Consider the following 16,331-nt stretch of genomic DNA (forward strand, 5'->3'; position numbering starts at 1 on the left):
GCTGTAGCCCAGGGGCACCCCCAGTGGCAGCTGTCCCTGTGTTAGTCTGCTGTGTGGTGCTGTAGCCCAGGGGCACCCCCAGTGGCAGCTGTCCCTGTGTGTTAGTCTGCTGTGTGGTGCTGTAGCCCAGGGACACCCCCAGTGGCAGCTGTCCCTGTGTGTTAGTCTGCTGTGTGGTCTGTAGCCTAGGGGCACCCCCAGTGGCAGCTGTCCCTGTGTTAGTCTGCTGTGTGGTCTGTAGCCTAGGGGCACCCCCAGTGGCAGCTGCCCCTGCGAGGATGGGCCGGGTTATTCCGCTGGATCGCGGTCGCGAGCGAGTGAGCGAGCAAAGTTAGCAAACGAGTGAACTTTATTTCCCACCGACATCACGATCGCGATGCATGCATTTACTTGAGTACAAATAGCAGTCGTAGCGGTAGCGGTCGTAGTGGTGGTGGTAGTAGTAGTCCTAGTTGTAGTGGCAGTAGTCGTAGTGATAGCAGTCTTCGGGTTAGCAGTCTCGGTAGTAGTGATGGTGGTAGTCGTAGTGGTAGCAGTGGTGGTAGTAGTCGTAGTAGTAGTCCTAGTCGTAGTGGCAGTAGTCGTAGTAATAGCAGTCATAGTGGTAGTAGTAGCTGTAGTAGTAGTTCTAGTAGTAGCTGTAGTAGTTGTAATCATAGCTGTAGTAGTAGTAGTTGTAATCATAGCTGTAGTAGTAGTTGTAATCATAGCTGTAGTAGTAGTAGTTGTAATCATAGCTGTAGTAGTAGTTGTAATCATAGCTGTAGTTGTAATCATAGCTGTAGTAGTAGTTGTAATCATAGCTGTAGTAGTTGTAATCATAGCTGTAGTAGTAGTTGTAATCATAGCTGTAGTAGTAGTAGTTGTAATCATAGTAGTAGTAGTTGTAATCATAGCTGTAGTAGTAGTGTAGTAGTGGTAGTAGTTGTAATCATAGCTGTAGTAGTAGTGGTAGTAGTTGTAATCATAGCTGTAGTAGTAGTAGCTGCAGTAGTTGTAGTAGTAGAAGCTGTAGTCGCTGTAGTAGTAGCTGCAATACTTGCAGTAGCTGTAGTAGTCGTGTAGTAGTAGCTGCAGTTGCTGTAGTAGTGTAGTAATGTTAGTAGTGTAGTAATGTTAGTAGTGTAGTAATGGTAGTAGTGTAGTAATGGTAGTAGTGTAGTAATGGTAGTAGTGTAGTAATGGTAGTAGTGTAGTAATGGTAGTAGTGTAGTAATGGTAGTAGTAGCTGTGGTAGTCCCCCCCTCTGCCCCCTCCGCCCCCTCCTCCTCCCCCCCTGCCGCTTGCAACTTCGGTTGCATGCAACTGAAACCGTGAACATATTTGGAACTTTTCCCTGCAACCGGCTGCGAGCGAGGTCGCCTGCCACTTTGGTGGCGTTCAACTGAAACCTCTTAAACTGCACGGATCTTTGCCTGCAACTGGTTGCGAGCGAGGTCGCCTGCAACTCTGGATTGCGCGCAACTCGAACACCATCTGACGTGCGCGCGGGTGCGGAACATTTCCCGCAACCGGTTGCCTTGCAACTCCGGTTGCCCGTCACGTGACCGCGATTGGAGCAACCGCTCGCTCGGATGTGGGCAAAGCAGCTCATTAGCATACGATTCGGTGCTATGCTCATACGGTTTACATATGCTTAGCATATGATTTGCATACGATTTGCATGCGGAATAGATTACCTCGCCAAACCATCACCCACCCCACTAACCCATCACCCACCCCAGTTAACCCATCACCCACCCCACTAACCCATCACCCACCCCACTAACCCATCACCCACCCCACTAACCCATCACCCACCCCACTAACCCATCACCCACCCCACTAACCCATCACCCACCCCACTGACCCATCACCCACCCCACTAACCCATCACCCACCCCACTAACCCATCACCCACCCCACTAACCCATCACCCATCCCACTAACCCATCACCCACCCCACTAACCCATCACCCACCCCACTAACCCATCACCCACCCCACTAACCCATCACCCACCCCACTAACCCATCAACCATCCAACTAACCCATCAACCATCCCACTAACCCATCACCCACCCCACTAACCCATCACCCACCCCACTAACCCATCAACCACCCCACTAACCCATCAACCACCCCACTAACCCATCACCCACCCCACTAACCCATCACCCACCCCACTAACCCATCACCCACCCCACTAACCCATCACCCACCCCACTAACCCATCACCCACCCCACTAACCCATCACCCACCCCACTAACCCATCACCCACCCCACTAACCCATCACCCACCCCACTAACCCATCAACCACCCCACTAACCCATCACCCACCCCACTAACCCATCACCCACCCCACTAACCCATCACCCACCCCACTAACCCATCACCCACCCCACTAACCCATCACCCACCCCACTAACCCATCACCCACCCCACTAACCCATCACCCATCCCACTAACCCATCACCCACCCCACTAACCCATCACCCACCCCACTAACCCATCACCCCTCCCACTAACCCATCACCCATCCCACTAACCCATCACCCACCCCACTAACCCATCACCCACCCTACTAACCCATCACCCACCCCACTAACCCATCAACCACCCCACTAACCCATCACCCACCCCACTAACCCATCACCCACCCCACTAACCCATCACCCACCCCACTAACACATCACCCACCCCACTAACCCATCACCAACCCCACTAACCCATCACCCACCCCACTAACCCATCACCCACCCCACTAACCCATAAACCATCCCACTAACCCATCACCCACCCCACTAACCCATCACCCACCCCACTAAACCATCACCCACCCCACTAACCCATCACCCATCCCACTAACCCATCACCCACCCCACTAACCCATAACCCACCCCAATAACCCATCACCCATCCCACTAACCCATCACCGACCCCACTAACCCATCACCCACCCCACTAACCCATCACCCACCCCACTAACCCATCACCCACCCCACTAACCCATCACCCACCCCACTAACCCATCACCCACCCCACTAACCCATCACCCATCCCACTAACCCATCACCCACCCCACTAACCCACCTACCATCCCACTAACCCATCACCCATCCCACTAACCCATCACCCACCCCACTAACCCATCACCCACCCCACTAACCCATCAACCACCCCACTAACCCATCACCCACCCCACTAACCCATCAACCATCCCACTAACCCATCACCCACCCCGCTAACCCATCAACCATCCCACTAACCCATCACCCACCCCGCTAACCCATCACCCACCCCACTAACCCATCCCACTAACCCATCACCCACCCCACTAACCCATCACCCACCTCACTAACCCATCACCCACCTCACTAACCCATCACCCACCCCACTAACCCATCACCCACCCCACTAACCCATCACCCACCCCACTAACCCATCACCCACCCCACTAACCCATCAACCATCCCACTAACCCATCACCCACCCCGCTAACCCATCACCCACCCCACTAACCCATCCCACTAACCCATCACCCACCCGACTAACTCATCACCCACCTCACTAACCCATCACCCACCCCACTAACCCATCCCACTAACCCATCACCCACCCCACTAACCCATCACCACCTCACTAACCCACCTACCAGGCATCCAACCCTACCACATCTCTTCGCCACACATAGCCAACCGTGCTAATCGGAGGTATAGTGGTGGAGTTAGAGCGTGGTCTGTGTAGTGTATAGCGTAGCATACAGCGTAGTGTGTGCAGTGTATAGCGTAGTGTAGTGTATAGAGTAGTGTAGTGTATAGCGTAGCGTATTATGCACGTTGAACTTATTTGGCACAGTACGTAGCCAACCATGCTAATCGGATGAATACAGAGGTGTGATGTGTAGTGTATAGTGTAGTGTATATTGTAGTGTATAGTGCAGTGTAGTGTCGTGTATAGTGTAGTGTCGGGTATAGTGTAGTGTATAGTGTAGTAGTGTGTAGTGTAGTAGTGTGTAGTCTAGTAGTGTATAGTGTAGTGTATAGTGTAGAAGTGTAGTAGTGTGTAGTTGTAGTGTATAGTGTAGTGTCTAGTGTCTAGTGTAGTATTGTGTAGTGTAGTAGTGTGTAGTGTAGTAGTGTGTAGTTGTAGTAGTGTGTAGTGTAGTAGTGTGTAGTGTATAGTGTAGTAGTGTGTAGTGTAGTAGTGTATAGTGTAGTAGTGTGTAGTTGTAGTGTAGTAGTGTAGTAGTGTGTAGTGTAGTAGTGTGTAGTAGTGTGTAGTGTAGTAGTGTATAGTGTAGTAGTGTGTAGTGTATAGTGTAGTAGTGTGTAGTGTAGTAGTGTGTAGTGTGTAGTTGTAGTGTATAGTGTAGTGTGTAGTGTAGTAGTGTGTAGTGTAGTAGTGTGTAGTGTGGTAGTGTATAGTGTAGTAGTGTGTAGTGTAGTAGTGTATAGTGTAGTAGTGTGTAGTTGTATAGTGTAGTAGTGTATAGTGTAGTAGTGTATAGTGTGTAGTTGTAGTGTATAGTCTAGTAGTGTATAGTGTAGTAGTGTGTAGTTGTAGTGTATAGTGTAGTAGTGTGTAGTTGTAGTGCATAGTCTAGTAGTGTATAGTGTAGTAGTGTGTAGTAGTGTGTAGTGTAGTAGTGTATAGTTATAGTGTAGTAGTGTATAGTGTAGTGTATAGTGTAGTAGTGTACAGTGTGTAGTTGTAGTGTATAGTCTAGTAGTGTATAGTGTAGTAGTGTGTAGTAGTGTGTAGTGTAGTAGTGTATAGTTATAGTGTAGTAGTGTAGTAGTGTGTAGTTGTAGTGCATAGTGTAGTGTATAGTGTAGTAGTGTAGAGTGTAGTGTATAGTGTAGTGTATAGTGTAGTGTCTAGTGCAGACGTGGGCAAAGTACGACCCAACGGGCCATGTACGGCCCCTTGGGCTTTTGAATCCGTCCTGCCGAACTTCTCCAAATATAATTATTAAATTAAATTTTACCTTTCTCCTGCAATGCCCCCATTTCCCCACTAGATGGCGAACTTTGACCGGGAGTTACGACCTGTTTCTGTATTGTTCATGTTCGTGCAGTTTGTTAAATTGCCTTGCAAATAAATACTTTGCCACCTGTTTAAGGCCAAATCATTTCATGTAATGATTTTTAACACGTCATTTATACTTAGTTCACACAAACTCTCCCATCCATCTGTTCCTGGCCCGGCCCCTCTTGTCAAATTTTAGAACCCATTGTGGCCCGCGAGTCAAAAAATTTGCCCACCCCTGGTCTAGTGTATAGTAGTGTATAGTGTAGCGTATACCTGTAGTGATGTAGTGTAGCGCGTAGTGTGTGTTGTGTATAGTGTAGTGTGTGTAGTCTATGGTGTAGTGTGTAGTGTATAGCGTAGTGTGTAGTATATTGAATAGTATAGTGTAGTGTATAGTATAGTGCAGTGTATAGTGTAGTTTTGCGTGTGTAGTGTAGTGTAGAGTGTAGTGTACAGTGTAGTGTGTAGTGTAGTGTATAGTGTAGTGTACAGTGTAGTGTAGCCTTCAACCTCGCAGGATGGGTGGAAAGGCGGCGGAGTCCTGAGCTGTGGCACCACCACCACAACCGTCTTCACGGCCGCCACCACCACCACCACCACCACATCCACCACCGCCGCCACATCCACCACCACCTCCACCACCACCTCCACCACCACCACCAACAGCCGCCGTTTGCACTGAGTGGCAGTGACGTAAACACGGTGACGGTGCCAGGCAAGGTGTGGGAGGAGGAGGAGGTCACGTGACAGACCCTGCAGGTGCCATGGGTTGACTGCTGTGCCAGGCTAGGTGCAGGAGGAAGTGGTCACGGGACAGACCCAGCAGGTGCCATGGGTTGACTGCTGTGCCAGGCTAGGTGCAGGAGGTCACGGGACAGACCCTGCAGGTGCCATGGGTTGATCGACTGAGATGAGTGGCTGATGCACCACACCCGCTGTGCCAGGCTAGGTGCACCACACCCGCTGTGCCCCGTACTGTGCCAACACGCTGCGCTTAATCCGCCCGGCGCTCCGCTCGTTGTTGTGAGCGTCGCTCCTCCGCCCTTCCGCTGTTGCTGGAGGGCGACTGCCTCCAACTACCCAGTAGCCTCAGGGTGCACCTAGCCTGGCACTGCCCAGTAGCAGCAGCAGCGTCCTTCACGAGCCTCCTCCTCCTCCTCCTCCACAGAGGCCGATGTTGACAACGCCGATATCGCTCATCGGCAAATTCCGGAATCAGAATCGGAATATTTATTCAGACCGCGGGAGAAATCCGAAAAACTGTAAAGCTCTCGTTCACAGATGTCCAGCAAGGTCCCATCAGCTCCCATCTCTTCGCCAGCCCTTGACGCTCGCTCACCCGCTCGCCCACCCGCTCACCCACCCGCTCGCCCATCAGCTCACCCACCCGCTCGCCCATCAGCTCACCCACCCGCTCGCCCACCCGCTCGCCCATCAGCTCACCCACCCGCTCACCCGCCCATCAGCTCCCCAACTCTTCACCAGTCCTTGACGCTCACCCAGCCGCTCCCCGGCCCGCTCACCCGCCCGCCCGCTCACCCGCCCGCCCGCTCACCCGCCCGCTCACCCTCTCATCAGCTCCATCTCTTCCCTATAGCCTTTGCCGTACCACGTTTAGCGCCACCACCGACACCACCACCACCACCACCGACACAACAACCACCACCACCACCACCACATCGCCACCACCGCCGTCAATGGACCGGGGGAATGTAGGGGGGGGGGGGGAGAGGAGGATACATCAACAACAACAACAACAACGACAACAACATCAACAACAACAACATCATCTGGTATCTGGCGGAGGAGATCCGCCACCACCACCACCAGCGGCGTTGGGAGTCAGCCGCTCGCTACGGCTGAGAGAGCTCCAGGTGGCGGCGGGTAGATGGAGGAGGAGGGGAATCAGGATGAGGAGGAGGGGAATCAGGATGATGAGGAGGAGGAGGGGAATCAGGATGAGGAGGAGGGGAATCAGGATGATGAGGAGGAGGAGGGGAATCAGGATGAGGAGGAGGGGAATCAGGATGAGGAGGAGGGGAATCAGGAGGAGGGGAATCTTCAAGGAGACCCTTTGGCCCAATGGCAACAAAACATCACCGCCGCTCGCCACCGCTAACGCTCCACCACGGTGAGACGGAGCTCCGTGCCACGGAGGTGGATGGAGCTCTGTGCCACGGTGAGGACGGAGCTCCGTGCCACGGTGGGGGACGGAGCTACGTGCCACGGTGAGACGGAGCTCCGTGCCGCGGTGGGGGACAGAGCTCCGTGCCACGGAGGTGGATGGAGCTCCGTGCCACGGTGGGGGACGGAGCTCCGTGCCACGGTGGGGGACGGAGCTCCGTGCCACGGAGGTGGACGGAGCTCCGTGCCACGGTGGAGGACGGAGCTCCGTGCCACGGAAGTGGACGGAGCTCCGTGCCACGGAGGTGGATGGAGCTCCGTGCCACGGTGGGGGACGGAGCTCCGTGCCACGGTGAGGACGGAGCTCCGTGCCACGGTGGGGGACGGAGCTCCGTGCCACGGTGGGGGACGGAGCTCCGTGCCACGGAGGTGGATGGAGCGCCGTGCCATGGTGAGACGGAGCTCCGTGCCACGGTGGGGACCGAGCTCTGTGCCACGGTGAGATGGAGCTCTGTGCCACGGTGAGATGGAGCTCCGTGCCACGGTGGGGACGGAGCTCTGTGCCACGGTGAGATGGAGCTCTGTGCCACGGTGAGATGGAGCTCCGTGCCACGGTGGGGACGGAGCTCCGTGCCACGGTGAGATGGAGCTCCATCTCAGGGTAGAAGATGCCACCACCGCAATAGTCAGCCACCAACGTGATCAATGGAGCAGTAGCCACCACCGTAGTCAGTGTAGCAGCCACCACCGTAGTCAGTGTAGCAGCCACCACCGTAGTCAGTGTAGTAGCCACCACCGTAGTCAGTGTAGTAGCCACCACCGTAGTCACTACCGTAGCCACCACCGTAGTCATTGTAGCAGCCACCACCGTGGTCAGTGTAGCAGCCACCACCGTAGTCAGTGTAGCAGCCACCACCGTAGTCAGTGTAGTAGCCACCACCGTAGTCAGTGTAGTAGCCACCACCGTAGTCAGTGTAGTAGTCACCACCGTAGTCAGTGTAGTAGCCACCACCGTAGCCACCACCGTAGTCAGTGTAGTAGCCACCACCGTAGTCAGTGTAGCAGCCACCACCGTGGTCAGTGTAGCAGCCACCACCGTAGTCACCACCGTAGCCACCACCGTAGTCAGTGTAGTAGCCACCACCGTAGCCATTGTAGTAGCCACCACCGTAGTCAGTGTAGCAGCCACCACCGTAGTCAGTGTAGTAGCCACCACCGTAGTCAATGTAGTAGCCACCACCGTGGTCAGTGTAGTAGCCACCACCGTAGTCAGTGTAGTAGCCACCACCGTAGTCCGTGTAGTAGCCACCACCGTAGTCACCACCGTAGTCACCACCGTAGTCAGTGTAGCAGCCACCACCATAGTCAGTGTAGTAGCCACCACCGTAGTCCGTGTAGTAGCCACCACCGTAGTCAGTGTAGCAGCCACCACCGTAGCCACCACCGTAGTCACCACCGTAGCCACCACCGTAGTCAGTGTAGTAGCCACCACCGTAGTCAGTGTAGTAGCCACCACCGTAGTCAGTGTAGTAGCCACCACCGTAGTCAGTGTAGCAGCCACCACCGTAGTCAGTGTAGCAGCCACCACCATAGTCAGTGTAGCAGCCACCACCGTAGTCAGTGTAGTAGCCACCACCGTAGTCACCACCGTAGTCACCACCGTAGTCAGTGTAGCAGCCACCACCGTAGTCAGTGTAGTAGCCACCACCGTAGTCAGTGTAGCAGCCACCACCGTAGCCACCACCGTAGTCACCACCGTAGCCACCACCGTAGTCAGTGTAGTAGCCACCACCGTAGTCAGTGTAGCAGCCACCACCGTAGTCAGTGTAGCAGCCACCACCGTAGTCACCACCGTAGTCCGTGTAGCAGCCACCACCGTAGTCAGTGTAGTAGCCACCACCGTAGTCAGTGTAGAAGCCACCACCGTAGTCAGTGTAGCAGCGACCACCGTAGTCACCACCGTAGTCCGTGTAGTAGCCACCACCGTAGTCACCACCGTAGTCACCACCGTAGCCATCTTCAAAGGAGGCTGGTGGTTCATTGTCATTTTGTGGCTGTTGGCTTCACCATCACCATAACCACTGTCCACCAACATCACCACCAACATCACCACCACTGTCACCACCACTGTCACCACCACCGTCACCACCACTGTCACCACCACCGTCACCACCACTGTCACCACCACCGTCACCACCACCGTCACCACCACCGTCACCACCACCACCATCACCACCACCGTCACCACCACCGTCACCACCACCGTCACCACCACCACCATCACCACCACCGTCACCACCACCGTCACCACCACCGTCACCACCACTGTCACCACCACTGTCACCACCACTGTCACCACCACTGTCACCACCACCGTCACCACTACTGTCACCACCACCGTCACCACCACCGTCACCACCAATGTCACCACCACTGTCACCACCACTGTCACCACCACCGTCACCACCACTGTCACCACCACCGTCACCACCACCGTCACCACCACCGTCACCACCACTGTCACCACCACCGTCACCACCACTGTCACCACCAATGTCACCACCACCGTCACCACCACTGTCACCACCACCGTCACCACCACCGTCACCACTACTGTTACCACCACCGTCACCACTACTGTCACCACCACTGTCACCACCACTGTCAACACCAATGTCACCACCACCGTCACCACCACCGTCATCACCACCGTCACCACCACCGTCACCACTACTGTTACCACCACCGTCACCACCACTGTCACCACCACTGTCACCACCACTGTCACCACCAATGTCACCACCACCGTCACCACCACCGTCATCACCACCGTCACCACCACCGTCACCACTACTGTTACCACCACCGTCACCACCACTGTCACCACCACTGTCACCACCACTGTCACCACCACCGTCATCACCACCGTCACCACCACCGTCACCACCACCGTCACCACCACCGTCACCACCACCGTCACCACCACCGTCACCACTACTGTTACCACCACCGTCACCACTACTGTCACCACCACTGTCACCACTACTGTTACCACCACCGTCACCACCACCGTCACCACCACCGTCACCACTACTGTCACCACCACTGTCACCACTACTGTTACCACCACTGTCACCACCACCGTCACCACCACCGTCACCACCACCGTCACCACCACCGTCACCACCACCGTCACCACCACTGTCACCACCACCGTCACCACCACCGTCACCACCACCGTCACCACTACTGTCACCACCACCGTCACCAGCACTGTCACCACCACCACCGTCACCACTACTGTCACCACCACCGTCACCACCACCGTCACCACCACTGTCACCACCACTGTCACCACCAATCAACTTCACCGGCGGTAGCCGGGTCGGACGCAGGAACAAAAAGCAGTAGCAGCGAGTGCCGGGTGTCGTGCACACCCCACACACACCACACACACCACACACACACCACACACACCATACACACACCACACACACACACCACACACACACCACACACACCACACACACACCACACACACACCACACACACACCACACACACCACACACACCACACACACCACACACACACACACCACACACACACACACACCACACACAACACACACAACACACACCACACACACCACACACACCACACACACACACCACACACACACACCACACACACCACACACACACCACACCACACACACCACACACACACACACCACACACACCACACACCACACACACACACCACACACATCACACACCACACACACCACACACACACCACACACACCCCACACACACCACACACATCACACACACATCACACACCACACACACCACACACACACCCCACACACACCACACACACACCACACACACACCACACACACCCACCACACTACACACACCACACACACCACACCACACACACCACACAACACCACACGCACGCCACACACACCACACACACACAACACCACACCACACACACCACACAACACCACACCACAAACACACAACACCACACACACACAACACCACACCACACACAACACACACCACACACACCACACCACACACACACCACACACACACAACACCACACCACACACACACACCACACACACACCACACAACACTACACACACCACACCACACACCACACGCCACACACCACACCACACACCACACACACACACACCACACACACCACACATACCACACACACCACACACACCACCCACACCACACATACCACACACACCACACACACACCACACGCACACCACGCACACCACACACAACACCACACCACACACACACCACACAACACTACACACACCACACCACACACTACACACACACCACCCCACACACACCACACACACCCACACACACATCACACACCACACACACCACACACACACCACACACCCCACACAACACTACACACACCACACCACACCACACACACACCACACACCACACCACACACACCACTACACACACCACACACTACACACACACCACACACACACACAACACACACCACCCCACACCACACACACACCACACACACACCACACACACACCACACACACACCACACAACACCACACACACCACACCACACACACACCACACCACACACACCACACACTACACACACACACCACACACACACCACACAACACACACCACACACACCACACATCACACACACACCACACAACACCACACACACACACACCACACACACACACACACCACACACCACACACACACACACTACACACACCACACACACCACACACACACCACACACACCACACACACCACACACACACCCACCCGGCACCGACCAACCCCACCGATCCAACCACACCTAACCAACCCAACCCCATCGATTGACCGACCGACCAAACCAAACCGGATCTGTCGACCGACCGAGCAACCAAATCCAACCGATGTCGACCGACGGATCGACGGACCGATCGACCGATCGACCGACCGACGGATCGACGGACTGATCGACCGATCGACCGAACGACGAATCGACGGACTGATCGACCGACCGACGGATCGACGGACCGATCGACCGGACCGACCCCGTCGCCCAACTCAACCCCCGACCGACACCCTGGCCCGGCCCGAATCGACCGAAACTCGACCGAGACCAACGACCGCACCCCCCACCCAACCCCGGCAAGAACAAAACGAAAAAAAAAATAAAAACAAGCAAAGCCGTCGGGCGAGGGCGGGGCGAGGCGAGGCGGGGCGGGGCGAGGCGAGGCGGCGCTGCTCGCTCCAAGCGGGTGGAAAGATCAGCAGAGGCCGATGTACTTGAGGTTGTTCTGGATGATGACGTCGGTGACGGCGTCGAACACGAACTGGATGTTGCTGGTGTCCGTGGCGCACGTGAAGTGCGAGTAGATCTCCTTCGCCTCCTTGTTGCGGTTCAGGTCCTCGAACTGCCGCTGGATGTACACGGCGGCCTCCTCGTACGTGTCCTGGCCCGGGTAGTCGGGGAAGCAGACCGAGAGGGCCACGCGGCGGATCTTCTCGGCCAGCAGGTCCTTCTTGTTGAGGAAGAGGATGAGCGACGTGCTCACGAACCAGTTGTTGTTGCAGATCGAGTCGAAGAGGCGGAGGCTCTCCGCCATGCGGCTCTGGCGGGTCGGGCGGGAGTGGGGTGGTGGTGGGTGGGTGGGTGGTGGTGGGAAGAGGGGGGTGGAGGTGGGTGGTGGTGGAGGTGGTGGAGGTGGGGGGTGGTGGTGGGTGGTGGTGGAGGTGGTGGAGGGGGGTGGTAGTGGTGGGTGGTGGTGGTGGGTGGTGGGAAGAGGGGGGTGGTGGTGGGTGGTGGTGGAGGGGGGTGGTGGTGGTGGGTGGTGGAGGTGGTGGAGGGGGGGGGTTGGTGGTGGTGGGTGGTGGAGGGTGGTGGTGGTGGGTGGTGGTGGTGGGAAGAGGGGGGTGGTGAAGATGGTGAGAAGAGGGAATAGGTGGAGATGAGAGGGAGGGGAGAGGGGAGGGGAGAGGGGGAGAGGGGGGAGAGGGAGGGGGGGAGAGAAGGGGGAGAGGGAGGGGGGAGCGGGGGGGGGGAGAGAGGGGGGGTTTAGTTTTCGCTCTGCCGCGTCACCCCTGTACATCGGCCTGCTGCCAGTAGGGGTCACCACCACACTACCACCACCTCAACACCATCACCATCACAACTCACCACCACACTACCACCACCTCCACCTCAACACCACCACCACAACTCACCACCACACTACCACCACCTCCACCTCAACACCACCACCACAACTCACCACCACCTCAACACCACCACCACCACCACAACTCACCACCACACTACCACCACCTCCACCTCAACACCACCACCACCACCACCACAACTCACCACCACCTCAACACCACCACCACCACCACAACTCACCACCACACTACCACCACCTCCACCTCAACACCACCACCATCACAACTCACCACCACCTCCACCTCAACACCACCACCACAACTCACCACCACACTACCACCACCTCCACCTCAACACCACCACCATCACAACTCACCACCACACTACCACCACCTCCATCTCAACACCACCACCACAACTCACCACCACACTACCACCACCTCCACCTCAACACCACCACCACAACTCACCACCACACTACCACCACCTCCACCTCAACATCACCACCACCACAACTCACCACCACACTACCACCACCTCCACCTCAACACCACAACTCACCACCAACACTACCACCACCTCCACCTCAACACCACCACCACCATCACAACTCACCACCACACTACCACCACCTCCACCTCAACACCACCACCACAACTCACCACCACACTACCACCACCTCCACCACAACTCACCACCACACTACCACCACCTCCACCTCAACACCACCACCACAACTCACCACCAACACTACCACCACCTCCACCTCAACACCACCACCACAACTCACCACCACACTACCACCACCTCCACCTCAACACCACCACCACCACCACCACAACTCACCACCACACTACCACCACCTCCACCTCAACACCACCACCACCATCACAACTCACCACCACACTACCACCACCTCCACCTCAACACCACCACCACCACTCACCACCACACTACCACCACCTCCACCACAACTCACCACCACACTACCACCACCTCCACCTCAACACCACCACCACAACTCACCACCAACACTACCACCACCTCCACCTCAACACCACCACCACAACTCACCACCACACTACCACCACCTCCACCTCAACACCACCACCACCACCACCACAACTCACCACCACACTACCACCACCTCCACCTCAACACCACCACCACAACTCACCACCACACTACCACCACCTCCACCTCAACACCACCTCCACCACAACTCACCACCACACTACCACCACCTCCACCTCAACACCACCACCACCACAACTCACCACCACACTACCACCACCTCCACCTCAACACCACCACCACCACAACTCACCACCACACTACCACCACCTCAACACCACCACCACAACTCACCACCAACACTACCACCACCTCCACCTCAACAACACCACCATCACAACTCACCACCACACTACCACCACCTCAACACCACCACAACTCACCACCACACTACCACCACCTCCACCACATCACCACCACCACCACAACTCACCACCAACACTACCACCACCTCAACACCACCATCACAACTCACCACCACACTACCACCACCTCCACCACATCACCACCACCACAACTCACCACCAACACTACCACCCACCCCATCGTGTGCCACAGTTCCAGCATTCACAAGTGCTGCAACTCGCTAACAGCACTTGCCCCTACAGTCCGTTAGAGGCTACAGAAGACAGCTGTGTGTGTGTGTGTAATGCGCTGTGTGTGTGTGTGTAATGCGCTGTGTGTGTGTGTAATGCGCTGTGTGTGTGTGTAATGCCCTGTGTGTGTGTGTAATGCGCTGTGTGTGTGTGTAATGCCCTGTGTGTGTGTGTAATGCGCTGTGTGTGTCTGTAATGCCCTGTGTGTGTGTGTAATGCGCTGTGTGTGTGTAATGTGCTGTGTGTGTGTGTAATGCGCTGTGTGTGTGTGTAATGCCCTGTGTGTGTGTGTAATGCGCTGTGTGTGTCTGTAATGCCCTGTGTGTGTGTGTAATGCGCTGTGTGTGTCTGTAATGCCCTGTGTGTGTGTGTAATGCGCTGTGTGTGTGTAATGTGCTGTGTGTGTGTGTAATGCGCTGTGTGTGTGTGTAATGCCCTGTGTGTGTGTAATGCGCTGTGTGTGTGTGTAATGCGCTGTGTGTGTAATGCGCTGTGTGTGTGTGTAATGTGATGTGTGTGTGTGTAATGCGCTGTGTGTGTGTGTAATGCGCTGTGTGTGTGTAATGCGCTGTGTGTGTGTGTGTAATGCGCTGTGTGTGTGTGTAATGTGATGTGTGTGTATGTGTAATGCGTTGTGTGTGTGTGTAATGCGCTGTGTGTGTGTGTAATGCGCTGTGTGTGTGTGTGTGTAATGCACTGTGTGTGTAATGCCCTGTGTGTGTAATGCCCTGTGTGTGTGTGTGTGTAATGCGCTGTGTGTGTGTAATGCGCTGTGTGTGTGTGTAATGCGCTGTGTGTGTGTGTAATGCGCTGTGTGTGTGTGTAATGCGCTGTGTGTGTGTGTAATACCCTGTGTGTGTGTGTAATGTGCTGTGTGTGTGTGTAATGCGCTGTGTGTGTGTAATGCCCTGTGTGTGTGTGTGTGTAATACCCTGTGTGTGTGTGTGATGTGCTGTGTGTGTGTGTGTAATGCGCTGTGTGTGTGTGTAATGCCCTGTGTGTGTGTGTAATGCCCTGTGTGTGTGTGTAATGCGCTGTGTGTGTGTAATGCCCTGTGTGTGTGTAATGCGCTGTGTGTGTGTGTGCAATGCGCTGTGTGTGTGTGTAATGCGCTGTGTGTGTGTGTAATGCCCTGTGTGTGTGTGTGTAATGCCCTGTGTCTGTGTGTAATGCCCTGTGTGTGTGTGTGTAATGCGCGGTGTGTGTGTAATGCCTTGTGTGTGTGTGTGTAATGCGCTGTGTGTGTGTAATGCGCTGTGTGTGTAATGCGCTGTGTGTGTGTGTAATGCGCTGTGTGTGTAATGCGCTGTGTG

The 16,331-nt window shown here is 55.4% G+C and overlaps 1 protein-coding gene across 6 annotated transcripts in view; it reads right to left on the bottom strand.

Moving 5' to 3' along the window:
* Positions 1-6,229: 6,229 nt before the first annotated feature.
* Positions 6,230-16,331, bottom strand: part of GNAZ (G protein subunit alpha z) — a 185,012-nt gene continuing 174,910 nt past the window's right edge. For all 6 annotated transcript variants that reach the window (XM_076057775.1, XM_076057776.1, XM_076057773.1 and 3 more), the window contains one exon: positions 6,230-12,821. In XM_076057775.1, coding sequence (XP_075913890.1) covers positions 12,477-12,821 — 345 coding nt within the window. In that variant the 3' untranslated portion in view covers positions 6,230-12,476. The remainder of the gene's footprint in view (positions 12,822-16,331) is intronic.

The sequence above is a fragment of the Petromyzon marinus genome, chromosome 84 (genome assembly GCF_048934315.1).
Source record: "Petromyzon marinus isolate PM22_M1 ecotype Great Lakes invasive population chromosome 84, UKy_Petmar_22M1.pri1.0, whole genome shotgun sequence".
NCBI classification, from domain to species: Eukaryota; Metazoa; Chordata; class Hyperoartia; order Petromyzontiformes; family Petromyzontidae; genus Petromyzon; species Petromyzon marinus.